Source organism: Rattus norvegicus, chromosome 1, assembly GCF_036323735.1.
Source record: "Rattus norvegicus strain BN/NHsdMcwi chromosome 1, GRCr8, whole genome shotgun sequence".
NCBI classification, from domain to species: Eukaryota; Metazoa; Chordata; class Mammalia; order Rodentia; family Muridae; genus Rattus; species Rattus norvegicus.
In genome coordinates this window covers 198,968,190-198,991,742 of record NC_086019.1, presented here as the reverse complement: position 1 = coordinate 198,991,742, position 23,553 = coordinate 198,968,190, and the positions used below count along the sequence as shown (strand labels likewise).

General features: G+C 43.3%; 1 protein-coding gene across 2 annotated transcripts in view; it reads right to left on the bottom strand.

The window, feature by feature from the left end:
• Dock1 (dedicator of cyto-kinesis 1) overlaps positions 1 to 23,553 on the bottom strand; it is a 516,616-nt gene that overhangs the window by 421,894 nt on the left and 71,169 nt on the right. For both annotated transcript variants that reach the window (XM_063263800.1, NM_001143858.1), the window contains exons 6-10: positions 22,008 to 22,156; positions 18,860 to 18,995; positions 18,082 to 18,239; positions 16,689 to 16,770; positions 16,162 to 16,297 (exon numbers count right to left, since the gene is read on the bottom strand). In XM_063263800.1, coding sequence (XP_063119870.1) covers positions 16,162 to 16,297; positions 16,689 to 16,770; positions 18,082 to 18,239; positions 18,860 to 18,995; positions 22,008 to 22,156 — 661 coding nt within the window. The remainder of the gene's footprint in view (positions 1 to 16,161; positions 16,298 to 16,688; positions 16,771 to 18,081; positions 18,240 to 18,859; positions 18,996 to 22,007; positions 22,157 to 23,553) is intronic.

Sequence of the window (23,553 nt, the reverse complement as noted above, 5' to 3'; positions counted from 1 at the left end):
TCCAAGTACAAGGGACAGACAGTGGCCCAGAGGTCCTCTCGCTTAACACATGGCACCTCTAGTGCAGAGAACCATCAGATCTGCTGTCCCTAATGAAGCACATAGCCTGGCTCCTGAGACATAAGGACACAGAAAGGCTCTGACCTAACTCCATATTCCACCAAGCAAATTAAAAGCATGTTACAGGCATGAAAAAGCCACCACAACATCACCAAGGACCATGACCACCAATCTGCCCACACTTCATCATCTAGTACTTCCCGGAACATCACACCCAAACCAGGAAACGCTGGGCAAAAGCCCTGTTTTAATCTGCAGAGGGAGAGACTGTCCGCCTCCAGCTAAATCTCATCTATGCTTTCACAAATCTAATGATGCTGTCACAAGGAGCTTATCAGCAGGATCTCTGCAGTGATCTAATAACCAGAGAAGCCGCAGTAACCATGCCTGAAGAAGGGGCTTACATTATCATGTCAGGGATCTCTCTGATGGCTTCAGGAAAGAATAGAGCACCCAAGACAAAAAGAAAAGAAAAGAAGAGAAGAGAAGAGAAGAGAAGAGAAGAGAAGAGAAAAGAAAAGAAGAGAAAAGAAAAGAAAAAAAAGAGCAGTATTTCCTTAAAACTGCCATGCAGGTGGGACCAAGAGAAGCCAAGTTCTGATAGGCTTGGGAAAACAGGAGTAAGTTACACTGTGTGATCAAGTCTCAGGGATGGAAATGCTAAGTATACCCAGGGTACCTGACAGAACAAGTCTACTCTCAACATCTCACCTTGCATTATAAAGACACTAGGACAGCCTACTAGAAACAGTTCAACAGAATTCTCCAGACTTATGACTACGATAGCCAACACATACCATTAATAGAAATTTGTCAGGACCCTCAGAACAGGGCCAGTAGGATGACTCAATAGGTTAAGTTGCTTGTTATATACGCATGAGGACCTGACTGTGACCCCAGCCCCCAAGTAGAAGTCTGGCATGGTAGTGTGGGACTGTAAAAAGGCTCTGGGGTGAAACAAGAAGACCCCTGAGGCTCAGTGGACAGATCAATGAGAGCCAGGTTCAGTGACAGATTTTATCCAAAAAGTTGTCAAACAAGAGGTTGAGGAAGACCCCTCGCTTTGACCTCTGACTTCCACATTCACACATTCACATATTCATACACACACACACACACACACACACACCCTGATGAAACACACAATGGCAACAGCAAAATGTTCCTGTAAACCACGGACTCTAAGAACGGTGACAGTTTCTGTCAAAAGCCTGTCAAAAAGGTAACACTGACTGCTAATACAGATGAGGAGGACGCTGGGAGCAGGAAACATATGGAAACTGTTTATTTTCATCCCGATTCTTCCAGAGCCTATAATTTGACTGAAAATAAAAGTCTATTTAATTGAGTAAAAATTAAGTGCTGACTTTCTGGCAGCCAAGGAAAAAACTGTCATTGATCACTGATCATACGAGAAATAACAGCTAGCTATCAAGAGTCAAAATTCTCCTCATAAACTACACTGACAACATGAAACAGCCTCAAATCAACTGAAAACAGTGTTTCAGTTGAGTGTTTCCTTTATCAGGTTGCTCTGAGGATATGTCTATGTGGGTATCTTGATTCATAATTGAAATATAAGGGCTTAGTCCACTCTGGGTGTTACCATTCCCTGGGCAGGTGGTCCTGAGCCATGTAAGGATAATAGGTGAAGAGTAGCCATGAGCAAGAAGAGGGTGAGCTAGCAAGTAGGTCCTCTGTAGTTCCCGTCATGAGTTCCTGCCTTGAATTCCCACAATGAAGGACTGTAACAGTTGCTTTTGGTCATAGTGCTTTATCACAGCAATGGGAAAGAGCTAGAACAAGGTGATTCCTAAAGATTAGGGAGTGTAAATGCCAGAGAAGTTTGGTGGAAGAACTGCTCTGCAACTCTAATAAAGAAAGAGAACTGCGATCCCGGCCCGCAGCAGCTCTCTGCTCCCAGACCCGGTGAGAGAGAGACCCAACCGCCTGGTCAGGTGGGCACTCCTGAGGCTGCAGAGCGGAAGAGACCACCAACACTGCTCACCCCTGCCCACATCCCTGGCCCAAGAGGAAACTGTATAAGGCCTCTGGGATCCCGTGGGGGAGGGCCCAGGAGCGGCAGGACCCCTGCCACAGACACCGCCGGACCCTGAAGGAAACAGACCGGATAAACAGTTCTCTGCACCCAAATCCCGTGGGAGGGAGAGCTAAACCTTCAGAGAGGCAGACAGGCCTGGGAAACCAGAAGAGACTGCTCCCTGCACACACATCTCGGACGCCAGAGGAAAAAGCCAAAGACCATCTGGAACCCTGGTGCACTGAAGCTCCCGGAAGGGGCGGCACAGGTCTTCCTGGTTGCTGCCGCTGCAGAGAGCCCCTGGGCAGCACCCCACGAGCGAACTTGAGCCTCGGGACCACAGGTAAGACCAAATTTTCTGCTGCAAGAAAGCTGCCTGGTGAGCTTGGGACACACGGAAGCAGAATTTCTCTAGAACCGGGCACGTTCTGTGTTTACCGGAAGTCCCACACCCGCGGATCGCGGCCCGCAGCAGCTCTCTGCTCCCAGACCCGGTGAGAGAGAGACCCAACCGCCTGGTCAGGTGGGCACTCCTGAGGCTGCAGAGCGGAAGAGACCACCAACACTGCTCACCCCTGCCCACATCCCTGGCCCAAGAGGAAACTGTATAAGGCCTCTGGGCTCCCGTGGGGGAGGGCCCAGGAGCGGCAGGACCCCTGCCACAGACACCGCCGGACCCTGAAGGAAACAGACCGGATAAACAGTTCTCTGCACCCAAATCCCGTGGGAGGGAGAGCTAAACCTTCAGAGAGGCAGACAGGCCTGGGAAACCAGAAGAGACTGCTCCCTGCACACACATCTCGGACGCCAGAGGAAACAGCCAAAGACCATCTGGAACCCTGGTGCACTGAAGCTCCCGGAAGGGGCGGCACAGGTCTTCCTGGTTGCTGCCGCTGCAGAGAGCCCCTGGACAGCACCCCACGAGCAAACCTGAGCCTCGGGACCACAGGTAAGACCAAATTTTCTGCTGCAAGAAAGCTGCCTGGTGAACTCAAGACACAGGCCCACAGGAACAGCTGAAGACCTGTAGAGAGGAAAAACTACACGCCCGAAAGCAGAACACTCTGTCCCCATAACTGACTGAAAGAGAGGAAAACAGGTCTACAGCACTCCTGACACACAGGCTTATAGGACAGTCTAGCCACTGTCAGAAATAGCAGAACAAAGTAAGACTAGAGATAATCTGATGGCGAGAGGCAAGCGCAGGAACCCAAGCAACAGAAACCAAGACTACATGCCATCATTGGAGCCCAATTCTCCCACCAAAACAAACATGGAATATCCAAACACACCAGAAAAGCAAGATCTAGTTTCAAAATCATATTTGATCATGATGCTGGAGGACTTCAAGAAAGACATGAACACACTTAGGGAAACACAGGAAAACATTAATAAACAAGTAAAAGCCTACAGAGAGGAATCGCAAAAATCCCTGAAAGAATTCCAGGAAAACACAATCAAACAGTTGAAGGAATTAAAAATGGAAATAGAAGCAATCAAGAAAGAACACATGGAAACAACCCTGGATATAGAAAACCAAAAGAAGAGACAAGGAGCTGTAGATACAAGCTTCACCAACAGAATACAAGAGATGGAAGAGAGAATCTCAGGAGCAGAAGATTCCATAGAAATCATTGACTCAACTGTCAAAGATAATGTAAAGCGGAAAAAGCTACTGGTCCAAAACATACAGGAAATCCAGGACTCAATGAGAAGATCAAACCTAAGGATAATAGGTATAGAAGAGAGTGAAGACTCCCAGCTCAAAGGACCAGTAAATATCTTCAACAAAATCATAGAAGAAAACTTCCCTAACCTAAAAAAAAAGATACCCATAGACATACAAGAAGCCTACAGAACTCCAAATAGATTGGACCAGAAAAGAAACACCTCCCGTCACATAATTGTCAAAACACCAAACGCACAAAATAAAGAAAGAATATTAAAACCAGTAAGGGAAAAAGGTCAAGTAACATATAAAGGCAGACCTATCAGAATCACACCAGACTTCTCGCCAGAAACTATGAAGGCCAGAAGATCCTGGACTGATGTTATACAGACCCTAAGAGAACACAAATGCCAGCCCAGGTTACTGTATCCAGCAAAACTCTCAATTAACATAGATGGAGAAACCAAGATATTCCATGACAAAACCAAATTTACACAATATCTTTCTACAAATCCAGCACTACAAAGGATAATAAATGGTAAAGCCCAACATAAGGAGACAAGCTATACCCTAGAAGAAGCAAGAAACTAATCGTCTTGGCAACAAAACAAAGAGAATGAAAGCACACAAACATAACCTCACATCCAAATATGAATATAACGGGAAGCAATAATCACTATTCCTTAATATCTCTCAATATCAATGGCCTCAACTCCACAATAAAAAGACATAGATTAACAAAGTGTATACGCAACGAGGACCCTGCATTCTGCTGCCTACAGGAAACACACCTCAGAGACAAAGACAGACACTACCTCAGAGTGAAAGGCTGGAAAACAACTTTCCAAGCAAATGGTCAGAAGAAGCAAGCTGGAATAGCCATTCTAATATCAAATAAAATCAATTTTCAATTAAAAGTCATCAAAAAAGATAAGGAAGGACACTTCATATTCATCAAAGGAAAAATCAACCAAGATGAATTCTCAATCCTAAATATCTATGCCCCAAATACAAGGGCACCTACATACGTAAAAGAAACCTTACTAAAGCTCAAAACACACATTGCACCTCACACAATAATAGTGGGAGATTTCAACACCCCACTCTCATCAATGGACAGATCATGGAAACAGAAATTAAACAGTGATGTCGACAGACTAAGAGAAGTCATGAGCCAAATGGACTTAACGGATATTTATAGAACATTCTATCCTAAAGCAAAAGGATATACCTTGTTCTCAGCTCCTCATGGTACTTTCTCCAAAATTGACCATATAATTGGTCAAAAAACGGGCCTCAACAGGTACAGAAAGATAGAAATAATCCAATGCGTGCTATCGGACCACCACGGCCTAAAACTGGTCTTCAATAACAATAAGGGAAGAATGCCCACATATACGTGGAAATTGAACAATGCTCTACTCAATGATAACCTGGTCAAGGAAGAAATAAAGAAAGAAATTAAAAACTTTTTAGAATTTAATGAAAATGAAGATACAACATACTCAAACTTATGGGACACAATGAAAGCTGTGCTAAGAGGAAAACTCATAGCACTGAGTGCCTGCAGAAAGAAACAGGAAAGAACATATGTCAGCAGCTTGACAGGACACCTAAAAGCTCTAGAACAAAAAGAAGCAAATACACCCAGGAGGAGTAGAAGGCAGGAAATAATCAAACTCAGAGCTGAAATCAACCAAGTAGAAACAAAAAGGACCATAGAAAGAATCAACAGAACCAAAAGTTGGTTCTTTGAGAAAATCAACAAGATAGATAAACCCTTAGCCAGACTAACGAGAGGACACAGAGAGTGCGTCCAAATTAACAAAATCAGAAATGAAAAGGGAGACATAACTACAGATTCAGAGGAAATTCAAAAAATCATCAGATCTTACTATAAAAACCTATATTCAACAAAATTTGAAAATCTTCAGGAAATGGACAATTTCCTAGACAGATACCAGGTATCGAAGTTAAATCAGGAACAGATAAACCAGTTAAACAACCCCATAACTCCTAAGGAAGTAGAAGCAGGCATTAAAGGTCTCCCAACCAAAAAGAGCGCAGGTCCAGACGGGTTTAGTGCAGAATTCTATCAAACCTTCATAGAAGACCTCATACCAATATTATCCAAACTATTCCACAAAATTGAAACAGATGGAGCCCTACCGAATTCCTTCTACGAAGCCACAATTACTCTTATACCTAAACCACACAAAGACACAACAAAGAAAGAGAACTTCAGACCAATTTCCCTTATGAATATCGACGCAAAAATACTCAATAAAATTCTGGCAAACCGAATTCAAGAGCACATCAAAACAATCATCCACCATGATCAAGTAGGCTTCATCCCAGGCATGCAGGGATGGTTTAATATACGGAAAACCATCAACGTCATCCATTATATAAACAAACTGAAAGAACAGAACCACATGATCACTTCATTAGATGCTGAGAAAGCATTTGACAAAATTCAACACCCCTTCATGATAAAAGTCCTGGAAAGAATAGGAATTCAAGGCCCATACCTAAACATAGTAAAAGCCATATACAGCAAACCAGTTGCTAACATTAAACTAAATGGAGAGAAACTTGAAGCAATCCCACTAAAATCAGGGACTAGACAAGGCTGCCCACTCTCTCCCTACTTATTCAATATAGTTCTTGAAGTTCTAGCCAGAGCAATCAGACAACAAAAGGAGGTCAAGGGGATACAGATCGGAAAAGAAGAAGTCAAAATATCACTATTTGCAGATGATATGATAGTATATTTAAGTGATCCCAAAAGTTCCACCAGAGAACTACTAAAGCTGATAAACAACTTCAGCAAAGTGTCTGGGTATAAAATTAACGCAAATAAATCAGTTGCCTTCCTCTATACAAAAGAGAAACAAGCCAAGAAAGAAATTAGGGAAAGGACACCCTTCATAATAGACCCAAATAATATAAAGTACCTCGGTGTGACTTTAACCAAGCAAGTAAAAGATCTGTACAATAAGAACTTCAAGACACTGAGGAAAGAAATTGAAGAAGACCTCAGAAGATGGAAAGATCTCCCATGCTCATGGATTGGCAGGATTAATATAGTAAAAATGGCCATTTTACCAAAAGCAATCTACAGATTCAATGCAATCCCCATCAAAATACCAATCCAATTCTTCAAAGAGTTAGACAGAACAATTTGCAAATTCATCTGGAATAACAAAAAACCCAGGATAGCTAAAGCTATCCTCAACAATAAAAGGACTTCAGGGGGAATCACTATCCCTGAACTCAAGCAGTATTACAGAGCAATAGTGATAAAAACTGCATGGTATTGGTACAGAGACAGACAGATAGACCAATGGAATAGAATTGAAGACCCAGAAATGAACCCACACACCTATGGTCACTTGATTTTTGACAAAGGAGCCAAAACCATCCAATGGAAAAAAGATAGCATTTTCAGCAAATGGTGCTGGTTAAACTGGAGGGCAACATGTAGAAGAATGCAGATCGATCCATGCTTATCACCCTGTACAAAGCTTAAGTCCAAGTGGATCAAGGACCTCCACATCAAACCAGACACACTCAAACTAATAGAAGAAAACTAGGGAAGCATATGGAACACATAGGCACTGGAAAAAATTTCCTGAACAAAACACCAATGGCTTATGCTCTTAGATCAAGAATCGACAAATGGGATCTCATAAAACTGCAAAGCTTCTGTAAGGCAAAGGACACTGTGGTTAGGACAAAACGGCAACCAACAGATTGGGAAAAGATCTTTACCAATCCTACAACAGATAGAGGCCTTATATCCAAAATATACAAAGAACTCAAGAAGTTAGACCGCAGGGAGACAAATAACCCTATTAAAAAATGGGGTTCAGAGCTAAACAAAGAATTCACAGCTGAGGAATGCCGAATGGCTGAGAAACACCTAAAGAAATGTTCAACATCTTTAGTCATAAGGGAAATGCAAATCAAAACAACCGTGAGATTTCACCTCACACCAGTGCGATTGGCTAAGATCAAAAACTCAGGTGACAGCAGATGCTGGCGAGGATGTGGAGAAAGAGGAACACTCCTCCATTGTTGGTGGGATTGCAGACTGGTACAACCATTCTGGAAATCAGTCTGGAGTCTCCTCAGAAAATTGGACATTGAACTGCCTGAGGATCCAGCTATACCTCTCTTGGGCATATACCCAAAAGATGCCTCAACATATAAAAGAGACACGTGCTCCACTATGTTCATCGCAGCCTTATTTATAATAGCCAGAAGTTGGAAAGAACCCAGATGCCCTTCAACAGAGGAATGGATACAGAAAATTTGGTACATCTACACAATGGAATATTACTCAGCTATCAAAAACAACGAGTTTATGAAATTCGTAGGCAAATGGTTGGAACTGGAAAATATCATCCTGAGTGAGGTAACCAAATCACAGAAAGACATACATGGTATGCACTCATTGATAAGTGGCTATTAGCCCAAATGCTTGAATTACCCTAGATCCCTAGAACAAACGAAACTCAAGACGGATGATCAAAATGTGAATGCTTCACTCCTTCTTTAAATGAGGAAAAAGAATACCCTTGGCAGGGAAGGGAGAGGCAAAGATTAAAACAGAGACTGAAGGAACACCCATTCAGAGCCTGCCCCACATGTGGCCCATACATATACAGCCCCCCAATTAGACAAGATGGATGAAGCAAAGAAGTGCAGACCGACAGGAGCCGGATGTAGATCGCTCCTGAGAGACACAGCCAGAATACAGCAAATACAGAGGCGAATGCCAGCAGCAAACCACTGAACTGAGAATAGGTCCCCTATTGAAGGAATCAGAGAAAGAACTGGAAGAGCTTGAAGGGGCTCGAGACCCCAAAAGTACAACAATGCCAAGCAACCAGAGCTTCCAGGGACTAAGCCACTACCTAAAGACTATACATGGACTGACCCTGGACTCTGACCCCATAGGTAGCAATGAATATCCTAGTAAGAGCACCAGTGGAAGGGGAAGCCCTGGGTCCTGCTAAGACTGAACCCCCAGTGAACTAGTCTATGGGGGGAGGGCGGAAATGGGGGGAGGGTTAGGAGGGGAACACCCATAAGGAAGGGGAGGGGGGAGGGGATGTTTGCCCGGAAACCGGGAAAGGGAATAACACTCGAAATGTATATAAGAAATACTCAAGTTAATAAAAAAAAAAAAAAAAAAAAAGAGAACTGCGAGCTCCCGGAAAGGGCAGCACAGATCTTCCTGGTTGCTGCTGCCACGGAGAGCTCGTAGGCAGCACCCCACGAGCAAACTTGAGCCTCGGGACCACAGGTAAGACCAACTTTTCTGCTGCAAGCGACCTGCCTGGTGAACTCAGGACAAACAGAGGCAAAATTCCTCTAGGACCGGGCACTTCCGGTATATAGCGGGGGCGGGGGGGGGGGGCGGGGGGGGTCCCAAACCGGCGGATCCCTGCCCGCAGCACCTCTCTGCTCCCAAACCCTGTGGGAGAGAGACCTCACCTTCTGGTCAGGTGGGCACTCCTGAGGCTGCAGAGCGGAAGAGACCACCAACACTGCCCACCCCTGCCCACATCCCTGGCCCAAGAGGAAACTGTACACAGACTCTGGGTTCTCGTAGAGGAGGGCCGAGGAGCAGCTGGTCCGCTGCGTCTGAGACACCGCCGGAACCTGAACGGACCGACCAGACAAACAGTTCTCCGCACCTAAATCCCATGGGAGGGAGAGCTAAACCTTCAGAGAGGCACACACGCCTGGGAAACCAGAAGAGACTGCACTCTGCACACATCTCTAATGCCAGAGGAAAACACCAAATGCCATCTGGAACCCTAGTGCACGGAAGCTCCCAGAAACGGCAGTGCAGATCTTCCTGGTTGCTGCCGCCACGGAGAGCTCCTGGGCAGCACCCCGCGAGCAAACTTGAGCCTCGGAACCACACGTAAGACCAACTTTTCTGCTGCAAGTGACCCGCATCGTGAACTCAAGCCACAGGACCACAGGAACAGCTGAAGACCTGTATATAGGAAAAACTACATGCCCGAAAGCAGAACACTCTGTCCCCATAACTGGCTGAAAGAAAACAGGAAAACAGTTCTACAGCACTCCTGACACACAGGCTTATAGGACAGTCTAGCCACTGTCAGAAATAGCAGAACAAAGTGACACTAGAGATAATCTGATGGCGAGAGGCAAGCGCAGGAACCCAAGCAACAAAAACCAAGACTACATGGCATCATCGGAGCCCAATTCTCCCACCAAAGCAAAGACGGAATATCCAAACACACCAGAAAAGCAAGATCTAGTTTCAAAATCAGATTTGATCATGATGCTGGAGGACTTCAAGAAAGACGTGAAGAACTCCCTTAGAGAACAAGTAGAAGCCTACAGAGAGGAATCGCAAAAATCCCTAAAAGAATTCCAGGAAAACACAAATAAAAGAGTAGAAGCCCATAGAGAGAAGTCACAAAAAGCCCTGAAAGAATTCCAGGAAAACACAATCAAACAGGTGAAGGAATTAAAAATGGAAATAGAAGCAATCAAGAAAGAACACATGGAAACAACCCTGGATATAGAAAATCAAAAGAAGAGACAAGGAGCTGTAGATACGAGATTCACCAACAGAATACAAGAGATGGAAAAGAGAATCTCAGGAGCAGAAGATTCCGTAGAAATCATCGACTCAACTGTCAAAGATAACGTAAAGCAGAAAAAGCTGCTGGTCCAAAACATACAGGAAATCCAGGACTCAATGAGAAGATCAAACCTAAGGATAATAGGTATAGAAGAGAGTGAAGACTCCCAGCTCAAAGGACCAGTAAATATCTTCAACAAAATCATAGAAGGAAATTTCCCTAACCTAAAGAAAGAGATACCCATAAGCATACATGAAGCCTACAGAACTCCAAATAGATTGGACCAGAAAAGAAACTCCTCCCGTCACATAATAGTCAAAACACCAAACTCACAAAATAAAGAAAGAATATTAAAAGCAGTAAGGGAAAAAGGTCAAGTAATATATAAAGGCAGACCTATCAGAATCACACCAGACTTTTCCGCAGAAACTATGAAAGCCAGAAGATCCTGGACAGATGTCATACAGACCCTAAGAGAACACAAATGCCAGCCCAGGTTACTGTATCCTGCAAAACTCTAAATTAACATAGATGGAGAAACCAAGATATTCCATAACAAAACCAAATTTACACAATATCTTTCTACAAATCCAGCACTACAAAGGATAATAAATGGAAAAGCCCAACAGAAGGAGGCAAGCTATACCCTAGAAGAAGCAAGAAACTAATCGTCTTGGGAACAAAACAAAGAGAAGAAAAGTACACAAACATAACCTCACATCCAAATATGAATATCACAGGAAGCAATAATCACTATTCCTTAATATCTCTCAACATCAATGGCCTCAACTCCCCAATAAAAAGAAATAGATTAACAAACTGGATACGCAACTAGGACCCTGCATTCTGCTGCCTACAGGAAACACACGTCAGAGACAAAGACAGACACTACCTCAGACTGAAAGGCTAGAAAACAACTTGTCAAGAAAATGGTCAGAAGAAGCAAGCTGGAGTAGCCATTCTAATATCAAATAAAATCAATTTTCAACTAAAAGTCATCAAAAAAGATAAGGAAGGACACTTCATATTCATCAAAAGAAAAATCCACCAAGATGAACTCTCAATCCTAAATATCTATGCCCCAAATACAAGGGCACATACATACGTAAAAGAAACCTTACTAAAGCTCAAAACACACATTGCACCTCACACAATAATAGTAGAAGATTTCAACACCCCACTCTCATCAATGGACAGATCATGGAAACAGAAATTGAACAGAGACGTAGACAGACTAAGAGAATTCATGAGCCAAATGGACTTAACGGATATTTATAGAACATTCTATCCTAAAGCAAAAGGATATACCTTGTTCTCAGCTCCTCATGGTACTTTCTCCAAAATTGATCATATAATCGGTCAAAAAACGGGCCTCAACAGGTACAGAAAGATAGAAATAATCCCATGCTTGCTATCAGACCACCACGGCCTAAAACTGGTCTTCAATAACAATAAGGGAAGAATGCCCACATATACATGGAAATTGAACAATGCTCTACTCAATGATAACCTGGACAAGGAAGAAATAAAGAAAGAAATTAAAGACTTCTTAGAATTTAATGAAAATGAAGATACAACATACCCAAACTTATGGAACACAATGAAAGCTGTGCTAAGAGGAAAACTCATAGCACTGAGTGCCTGCAGAAAGAAACAGGAAAGAGCATATGTCAGCAGCTTGACAGCACACCTAAAAGCTCTAGAACAAAAAGAAGCAAATACACCCAGGAGGAGTAGAAGGCAGGAAATAATCAAACTCAGAGCTGAAATCAACCAAGTAGAAACAAAAAGGACCATAGAAAGAATCAACAGAACCAAAAGTTGGTTCTTTGAGAAAATCAACAAGATAGATAAACCCTTAGCCAGACTAACGAGAGGACACAGAGAGTGTGTCCAAATTAACAAAATCAGAAATGAAAAGGGAGACATAACTACAGATTCAGAGGAAATTCAAAAAATCATCAGATCTTACTATAAAAGCCTATATTCAACAAAACTTGAAAATCTGCAGGAAATGGACAATTTCCGAGACAGATACCAGGTACCGAAGTTAAATCAGGAACAGATAAACCAGTTAAACAACCCCATAACTCCTAAGGAAATAGAAGCAGTCATTAAAGGTCTCCCAACCAAAAAGAGCGCAGGTCCAGACGGGTTTAGTGCAGAATTCTATCAGACCTTCATAGAAGACCTCATACCAATATTATCCAAACTATTCCACAAAATTGAAACAGATGGATCACTACCGAATACCTTCTACGAAGCCACAATTACTCTTATACCTAAACCACACAAAGACACAACAAAGAAAGAGAACTTCAGACCAATTTCCCTTATGAATATCGACGCAAAAATACTCAACAAAATTCTGGCAAACCGAATCCAAGAGCACATCAAAACAATCATCCACCATGACCAAGTAGGCTTCATCCCAGGCATGCAGGGATGGTTTAATATACGGAAAACCATCAACGTCATCCATTATATAAACAAACTGAAAGAACAAAACCACATGATCATTTCATTAGACGCTGAGAAAGCATTTGACAAAATTCAACACCCCTTCATGATAAAAGTCCTGGAAAGAATAGGAATTCAAGGCCCATACCTAAACATAGTAAAAGCCATATACAGCAAACCAGTTGCTAACATTAAACTAAATGGAGAGAAACTTGAAGCAATCCCACTAAAATCAGGGACTAGACAAGGCTGCCCACTCTCTCCCTACTTATTCAATATAGTTCTTGAAGTTCTAGCCAGAGCAATCAGACAACAAAAGGAGGTCAAGGGGATACAGATCGGAAAAGAAGAAGTCAAAATATCACTATTTGCAGATGATATGATAGTATATTTAAGTGATCCCAAAAGTTCCACCAGAGAACTACTAAAGCTGATAAACAACTTCAGCAAAGTGTCTGGGTATAAAATTAACGCAAATAAATCAGTAGCCTTCCTCTACACAAAAGAGAAACAAGCCGAGAAAGAAATTAGGGAAAGGATACCCTTCATAATAGACCCAAATAATATAAAGTACCTCGGTGTGACTTTAACCAAGCAAGTAAAAGATCTGTACAATAAGAACTTCAAGACACTGAGGAAAGAAATTGAAGAAGACCTCAGAAGATGGAAAGATCTCCCATGCTCATGGATTGGCAGGATTAATATAGTAAAAATGGCCATTTTACCAAAAGCAATCTACAGATTCAATGCAATCCCCATCAAAATACCAATCCAATTCTTCAAAGAGTTAGACAGAACAATTTGCAAATTCATCTGGAATAACAAAAAACCCAGGATAGCTAAAACTATCCTCAACAATAAAAGGACTTCAGGGGGAATCACTATCCCTGAACTCAAGCAGTATTACAGAGCAATAGTGATAAAAACTGCATGGTATTGGTACAGAGACAGACAGATAGACGAATGGAACAGAATTGAAGACCCAGAAAGGGACCCACACACCTATGGGCACTTGAGTTTTGACAAAGGAGCCAAAACCATCCAATGGAAAAAAGATAGCATTTTCAGCAAATGGTGCTGGTTCAACTGGAGGTCAACATGTAGAAGAATGCAGATCGATCCATGCTTATCACCCTGTACAAAGCTTAAGTCCAAGTGGATCAAGGACCTCCACATCAAACCAGATACACTCAAACTAATAGAAGAAAAACTGGAGAAGCATCTGGAACACGTGGGCACTGGAAAAAATTTCCTGAACAAAACACCAATGGCTTATGCTCTAAGATCAAGAATCGACAAATGAGACCTCATAAAACTGCAAAGCTTCTGTAAGGGAAAGGACACTGTGGTTAGGACAAAACGGCAACCAACAGATTGGGAAAAGATCTTTACCAATCCTACAACAGATAGAGGCCTTATATCCAAAATATACAAAGAACTCAAGAAGTTAGACCGTTGGGAGACAAATAACCCTATTAAAAATGGGGTTCAGAGCTAAACAAAGAATTCACAGCTGAGGAATGCCGAATGGCTGAGAAACACCTAAAGAAATGTTCAACATCTTTAGTCATAAGGGAAATGCAAATCAAAACAACCCTGAGATTTCACCTCACACCAGTGAGAATGGCTAAGATCAAAAACTCAGGTGACAGCAGATGCTGGCGAGGATGTGGAGAAAGAGGAACACTCCTCCATTGTTGGTGGGATTGCAGACTGGTACAACCATTCTGGAAATCAGTCTGGAGGTTCCTCAGAAAATTGGACATTGAACTGCCTGAGGATCCAGCTATACCTCTCTTGGGCATATACCCAAAAGATGCCCCAACATATAAAAAAGACACGTGCTCCACTATGTTCATCGCAGCCTTATTTATAATAGCCAGAAGTTGGAAAGAACCCAGATGCCCTTCAACAGAGGAATGGATACAGAAAATGTGGTACATCTACACAATGGAATATTACTCAGCTATCAAAAACAATGACTTTATGAAATTCGTAGGCAAATGGTTGGAACTGGAAAATATCATCCTGAGTGAGGTAACCCAATCACAGAAAAACACACATGGCATGCACTCATTGATAAGTGGCTATTAGCCCAAATGCTTGAATTACCCTAGATGCCTAAAACAAATGAAACTCAAGACGGATGTTCAAAATGTGAAGGCTTCACTCCTTCTCTAAAAGGGGAACAAGAATACCCTTGGCAGGGAATAGAGAGGCAAAGATCAAAACAGACACAGAAGGAACACCCATTCAGAGCCTGCCCCACATGTGGCCCATACATATATAGCCACCCAATTAGACAAGATGGATGAAGCAAAGAAGTGCAGACCGACAGGAGCCGGATGTAGATCGCTCCTGAGAGACACAGCCAGAATACAGCAAATACAGAGGCGAATGCCAGCAGCAAACCACTGAACTGAGAAGAGGACCCCCGTTGAAGGAATCAGAGAAAGAACTGGAAGAGCTTGAAGGGGCTCAAGACCCCATATGTACAACAATGTCAAGCAACCAGAGCTTCCAGGGACTAAGCCACTACCTAAAGACTATACATGGACTGACCCTGGGCTCCAACCTCATAGGTAGCAATGAATATCCTAGTAAGAGCACCAGTGGAAGGGGAAGCCCTGGGTCCTGCCAAGACTGAACCCCCAGTGAACTAGATTGTTGGGGGGAGGGCGGCAATGGGGGGAGGATGGGAAGGGGAACACCCATAAGGGAGGGGAGGGGGGGTTAGGGGGCTGTTTGCCCGGAAACCGGGAAAGGGAATAACACTCTAAATGTATATTAGAAATACTCAAGTTAATAAAAAAAAAAAGAAAGAAAAAAAGAAAGAGAACTGCTTCTCAACATTATGAAGGAAGTGACTGACATTCAAAGATATCACCTAGTGGGGACACTTACTGTTCCTTGACACAGATAACTAGGCTCTCACTTTCTTGTACAGCCATCAACAAGCCTGTGTGCAAGCTGTATTGTACCTCCTTTAGCTCCTCGTCTTAGGCTGTGCCTGTCCAGCACTCAAGCACTGAGCCTAGCAAACCCCGGAGTGCTGGCTTCTCCACAATGTGGGAAAGTGATTCAGTGCCTCTCCCAGTAAAAACTGGGATCTGCTTTCAAACTGGATAAATCAGAAGCATCAGAGAAGCAGCAGGTAGGCTCCAAACTATGAAAAACAACTCATAGATTGCCCCCCTCCCCCAAGCAGCTAAGTCCAAAAATTAAAGTGGCCCACTGTCCTTCCTCAAAGTGAATGGTCTGAAATTCTCAAAGCAAAACAGGGGTGGAATTTTTACCAGCCACGCCAAAAGGTCGCCGGAGCCCCGAAGTCAGTTTCCTCGTGTTGCTGTCCCTCAGCTCCATACGACCAACTCGGACAATCTGGCAGACGAAACTAATTTTCTCCCTTTTCAGGTCTTTGCTCCCCAGATCCTAGAAATATTAATTTCCATAAATCATCATGGAGAACTATGATTCAACACGAGTCCAATAGAAAAGGACGTTAAAATGGACCGAGAGTCTGTTCTCAGACCAGATAAGAGTATTTTAAAATTACTCACATGACAGGAAGGAATAAACTAACAGCAGACACTGAACTGGACATGAGCTAAAGAGATGGGAAGGAATTTATCTCCTAACAATACTAAGCAAAGACCAAGCTCCGAGACTTCCACAAAGAGCTCAGGGATTCCTGGGTTAGCCAGTGTCACAAGTGGCACCACCCCCACCCCATAGGCCCCATTCAATGCTGAGAAGTTCCCAAAACAGCCATAATAGCAGGACTCAATGACATTCAACGTGCACAGCCATGGCTGGTACTCACCGTAAACACCGCACGCAAGTTATGTAACCTATCAATGTCTTTTGGTAATCCTGAACTTGACCAGCGGACCAGGTAGTTCTCACTTGAGGAAAGAAAAAAACAGGACCAAATTAATCTTCCAAACATGTACGAGCAGCCAATGTATTCCATAAGACTAAATAATTAACAACATGGAGATTCACTATGCATCTGACTGTGAGTTGATAAGTATCTGGGCCGCAGGTAGCCTCTTTACCTACCGAGCAGGCACTGTGAACAACCTTTTCACTTTCTACACCATGGATTAACCGTTAACAGAAGTATTTTCAAATGACATTTCAATGTTTATAACGTGAAAAACCTCTCTGTCTGTTTAGAATGACAACAATACAGCGCTGTGTATTGAATTTGGAACAATGTATATTTAATTCGGAGCCCTCAATAAAGGCAAGCAAGCCGTAAAATATAAATTGTATCTCCATCAAAAAGAAAGAAAGCACTTATCAGAAGTGAGAGTAAAAATCACCTATATGTTCTGTTTCCTGAAAATAGTACATTTTTAAATTTTGATAAATACAGGAGTGTTGATATATAGATATACACACACTTCACAAAGTTTAATCACAATTATTTTTAATCAGGATAAAGAGAAAGTTATATTGAAGACCAATGTATTTCCAATGGTTTTATTCAATAGATGTTTATTATGACTCTTCATATGACAAGAGGAAATACTTGACATACACAACTAGCCAATCAGCTTAGAGAGGCAGCAAAGAGGCGAAAGCCACAGATAACACTCCTAAACCAAACTTTGCCAAAAGTAAAGGTGTGGCTTGTGGGCTGAGTTTCTTTGCTTTCTACGGCTTTGATGAATATCATGACCAGAAGCCATGAGGAACAAAGTGTTCATCTCACCATTCAACCTACACAGTCCTCCCTAAAGAGAAATCTGGGCAGGAACTCAAAGCAAGAACTCGGAGGCAGCCACTGAAGCAGAGGCCGTGGAGGAACACTGCTTACTGGTTTGCTCACCTGGCCCTGCCCAGTTCGGTTTTCTTTATAACCCAGGACCACCTTCCCACAGTAGGCTGGACCCTCCCATAGCAGTCATTAATCAGGAAAATGCCCCCACAGACTTGCCTATAATAGGACAGATAGAGGGATGTTTCTCAATTAAAGATCCCTCTTCCCAGATGATTGCAGCTTGTTTCAAGTTGACAAAAAAAACTAACCAGCACATTTACTTCAGCTGAGAGCAGCTCCCACTAGTAGGACTTCACCATGCTGGACCTCATCTTCAGTCTGTGGTTCAAAATAAAACCCTCCCTGGTGGAGATGCTTCTTGTCAGGTATTTTGATCACAGCAGTGAGAAAAGCAACTGATGAAGTCTTCAATGGGGAAGTTGCCTACCTGATGAATTTGGACTCCACAGGGTCATAAAGAGACATGAGGACTTCGGCATCTTCTCCTATTTTACAAACCACATTTTTGAGGTTAACAAACAAGGCCAGAGATGGGGTGGCTGCGAACTTGGCTTGTCTGTTGATATCCATATTCTGTTTTTGAGACTGAACAGAAAGGCAGAAAGTCAATGGGATGAATCTTGACTATAACCAAGGCTCTTTCTAATCCCCTGTAGAATAGGGAAAAGGTACTACCAACTGCCACCTCCCAGCCATGATGCTCATGCAATCACTCTGTCACCACTGCATGCTCTCAAACAACACAGCACCTATCCAGCTGCAGCCAATAATTAGTGTTTGCTAGAGCATGGGCTGTCCAAGCGTCTACCAACAAACTGGAATCATGGTGGCTAAACTAGTAGCTAGCTTTAATTTGCAGTTCTTACTAGAATGATGTCTCCAAGGACTCCATGTCTCACTCTGCACTATGTCCCCAGTCCCTGGAATATGGCAAATGGCTGAACAATACTTGCTAAATTAATAGGTTATGTTGACTTTACCCAATCCTTCTTGTCTGAAACGTACTGGACACTTGCTTTTTGAGGGTTCTTTTTAGTGCCAATTCTGGAATTCCTTAACATTTTCTAATGCTCAACACAGTTGCTGAGAAATACAAGTCCTCCTCCCTGAACCTCCCACAACTCCTAACCCCAGACAACCCACCGGCGCCCCACATCTGCCTACCCTGGAAAATGTCAAAGTGAACATTGAGGAAACAAACTCACTTTCTCCTCTTGCAGTCTCTCTTCTACTTGTTTAGAAGCAACTTCATGTGCTCGGAAGAGACTGATGGTGCTAGTTAGTTCCGGATCCAAAATGTTCCCATCTTCATCCCTCACCACCAAGTCCAAATCAAGAATTCTAGAATATCAAGAAGCCCAAGCATTGGAGAGCATGAATCAAGGGAGTAAGTTCCCGAGCACAGTGTCAGGCCCAGCCACAGAGCAGATGGAACTGCCTCAGAAACCGGGACCCTTCCACAAATATCAGAAAATGTCATTCTGTAGCATGGCTTTCTGTAATTCAAACTATGTCACACTGGGAGAAAGAAAACGACTCAGTGTTACCTGCATTTCAATAAAGCCTTCGCCTTCCAATAGATCTTCAAAGTCCAAGTGAAGTGTGACTAATAACTTGGAAGGTGTGGGCCATCAGAGTTCACTCTGCATCCCGCACATGTATACCACCCATGGGTACATGATGGTAGAAAGCCTCACAGGGTAACATCTTTCAATAACAGGGCCTCTCAAGTCTGACCAACTCATCCCAGCCCTGACCCTGCTCTAAGAGTCAATACCATGGGTCAACATTGTGTGAATGAGGTCAGTGATGCATGGGTAGGGTCAGCACTGTGTGGGTGTGGTCAATGATTTGTAGGTGGTATGGGTGAGCTCCTGGAGGCCCAGCTCAAGGCCCCACAAGCCATACCTGGTGAGGCCCCCCTCAAGGAAGCTATGTATCAGGCCCTTTGACAGCCTACCATGGCTGTCATGTGACATCACTGTCACCTCAGTCCAGACAGAAAATCTGCCCAAACCCACTTCACAAAACAGAAAATCAAAGCTCAGTGAGATCAGTTACATGTTTGAGACCAAACACTAAAAGAAGAAAGAAGACAGGTGGCAATGTTCTCACCACAATATCATCACCATATAAGGTAGCCTGTCAGTCACAGCAACCAGTCTACATGGGTCTCTGCAATCAATACACAACTGGTTCTGTTGTGAAGTGTTGGCCTCACCATAACAAGGTTAGAGACTGGTCCTGTGAGGTGACAAAGGGTCTAAAGAAGGAGATGAACACCTCCCTGTGAAATCAGGTTGTGTGTGTGTGTGTGTGTGTGTGTGTGTGTGTGTGTATGTGTGTGTGTGTGTGTGTTTGTGTGTGTACATGCAGGTTTCTATGGGTAGGTGTGACTGTGGACCTGTCTGGTATTTCTGAGTGTAGGTGTACATGTTTGTATCTGTATGCTTTACACGGCCATCTTTGTAGAGAAACAGTCCGTGAAGACATTTCCCACAGTTCTCTAGACACTTCCCAACCCCACCCCAACTCAGGTAAAAGGTAAAAGCAAGCATACATACGTGTGTCATAATATTGGGAGCAACAAACTGCTCCCTGAGGGATGGGACTACCCTAAAAATCAAACATCCTATGCTTTTATTTGGTATTATCGTTATTATTAGTATTTCACTTTCTACAAGAGGAAATAGAAGCAGAGAGCATGGGGCTTTGGAGGAATACTGGCCCGCGGTCCTCAGGCAAACTTGTCTTAATAAGGTTGTATTTCCTATCAAAGCAGTAAATTACATTTGGAAACACTTTCTGTCTTAACAAGATTGGTCCACGGCATAACATACTTAGGTTGTTTCCTGCAGCCAGATTAAGCAGGTGGTCTCTGAACCTAACTTCAAAAACAGGCTTCTCCAATACAAAATGAAATCAGAGCTCCCAAGGTTTGCTTTTGTAAGCACATGGTCGTGTAATAGGCTTCATCGAAGCAGTATCTAACACCCTATATACCTGGGATCTCTGGCCTTGGAGGCAATCAATCAATCAATCAATCAAAAATCACCTATGCTCCTGGCATTTTAGCCTGATGTCAGTTGCCACCATATAAGGTAGCCTGTCAGTCACAGCAATTAGTTTACATCGTCTCTGCAATGCACAGCTGGTTCTGTCCAGGTGTTGGTCTCACCATAACAAGATTAAAGACTAGTCTCAGGGGATGGACACTACCCCCAGAAATCAGAGTATGTTCATGGCCGTAGCTTTTGAACGCAGGTAGTCTTACATTGGGTTTCACCAAAGCTGGATCTACCATCCTATATCTGGAGTCTCTGGCCTTAGAGGGTAAAATACAAGCCACACATAATGTGAGGTTAGGAAACGTTCATACATTAAAATGGGAGATTATCAGAAAACAAATTATGCAATAGTTCAGTTATTCAGAAAGGTCCTATGGCTCGTCTAAGGATCCTGAGCTGATGGGAAGGAAGCAACTCTGTTCTCACCTCCACATCCTCAGGTTTAAAAATGGGGAAGGGTGCAGACTATACCTTAAGTTTTCCACCACCGGAACAGCAGTCTGACTGAGCTCTTAACCCAGCACCAGACAGCAGAACTCAGAACCCGAGGAGTGAGTCCCGGGATTGGGTATAGCGAAACCTCCCCAGGTGATCTGAGGTTACAAGGCTTGAGGGAAATGCAGGACCAGGTCATTTTTAAGGCTTCTTACAGCCATAACAACATGTGAATAAGCAAATAGGTACCAGGTGGGAGAGGCCATAACCTCATCCTGGGTACCGATATGGCAGAAATAGGACCAAGACAGTCACACTCCTAGCAGCTAATATGAGAGCATGCTGTCTTCAGGAGTGAGCCATCTCTCAAGACACTCAAGTGAACCAGGGCAGATGTTTCCCATAAATGCAAACTTTTTGAAAAGACAATGTATAGTTCATCTCAGTTCCAACTTCTGTCTATTAGATCAAGCACGTCAACTCTAGGGACAAGTTTCATGGTGACTTCTAACATCCAGTCTGACAGACCAAGGGAGTCACAGGAAATAATCTAGTGTCAAACGCTATAAGTGGAAAGTAGAAATACATTGAGTATCATAACTGAAGTGGGACAAAAACAGCAAAAATGAGGGGCTACCCCAACCCAGCTTCACAACCCCACCACTTACACAGCAAAGACTACAGGTTTCGAGGGTGAGTGGAAAACCAGATTAGAATGAAAGCCACTTCATTATTTTGATATTAGAAATTTGGCTTTATGATAAAATGTAATTGAAACATCCTCCAGGCTTAGGGTTGTGCTATTACAGTGGACAATTTAAGCATGAAATCATCGTTTAAACAAACAAACCTGTTTCCATAATCGATTTTGGCTGTGACCTTCTTCTTCAGCTCTTTGAGCTCATCCTGGGGCAGAGTTCCAGAAAGAATCTGCGACCGCCACTCAATAAGGTCATAGATCATGTGCCGAACACTTCGAAACATCTCCCTATTATCTTGCTATATGGGGGGGAAAGGGAAACTGTAAGGGTTCTGATTTGAGAAGCAAACAAACAAAAACAAGAAACAGCAGAGTGGAGAGTATATCAAATGGATAGTTCTTCAAATTAAAATAGAATATGCGGGGTTGGGGATTTAGCGCAGTGGTAGAGCGCTTGCCTAGCAAGCGCAAGGCCCTGGGTTCGGTCCCCAGCTCCGGAAAAAAAGAAAAAAGAAAGAAAGAAAAAAATAGAATATGCACCACTTCCTGGGATTCAGTGACTGTGAAATGAAGAACAGATTCGCACATCAAATAGAGCACATTGTATAGGATCTGGTTCCTATGGGACACTGAAAGAATAAGAAGTAAAGCCCAGCCCCCGGCATTGAACACAACAGAACCTTAACCCTCAGCCTGGCCTGGAGCTCACAGCAGCGTCCTGGGCACGGCCAATGCTTAAAGGTGTGTCCATGCAGCCAAAGATAGCTGTGGGTTCTAACACAGAACTATAAAGTCACTTAAAGAATTAGGAGATTCTTTCTATGAACTTCGTTGCTCCCTGTGGAGCCTGAACTTTATAGTTGGCAAAGACTGACAAGTCACCATGTCCAAGGTTGGACATGCCTAGAAGCACAGACTGTCGTTCTCCCCATGACAGTTCTGCCCCATCGTACCTGGAGATGCCTGGGCCCCAAGACCATGCTGCTAGCTGACAGAATAAGCCATCCTGCACCAGTCCTCCCTGGTACACTGTGACCCTCACAGCAAAGAGCAACAGCAAATGTCTCTCCATGAACACTCCTTTTGCTTCAAGATGAGATCCCAACCTGAGCCCGCTCACCTTTCGCATACTGGGTTTGTGGTACAAGAACGCCCACAGGTTTGCATTTGTTGCTGGAGCTCATCAAGAAAACTAAATTTGTCTACAATGTTCCGCGTCTGGACAGTAGGAATTAATAAGTTATATTTTAAGCACCATGATCCCTTCAAAAATTAAAATGTGGAATTGCTGTTTCTAAAAAGGAGCTCCAGTCTACGACATTACCGGAACCACTGCCTCACTAGCTCCCATTTGAAAGCCCTTTTTCTAAAAGTTTTTAAAACAGTCCTACAACCTACTCAACAAATTGAACGTAGACGAGTTATATTATACTGTGTATGTGAGTGTGTGCCTCTGTGTGTGTGTGTGTGTGTGTGTGTGTGTGTGTGTGAGAGAGAGAGAGAGAGAGAGAGAGAGAGAGAGAGAGAGAGAGAGAGAAGGTGGGAAGGTGGGGGAGGAAGAGGGGGGACTGGGAGAGGGAGAGAGAGAGGGAGAGGTGGTTCAGCAGAGGTTAGCAGAGGGCATCTGATCCCATGAAGCTGGAGTTATATACAGCCTGATACAAGTTCTGGGAATCAACTCTGATCCTCTAGAAAA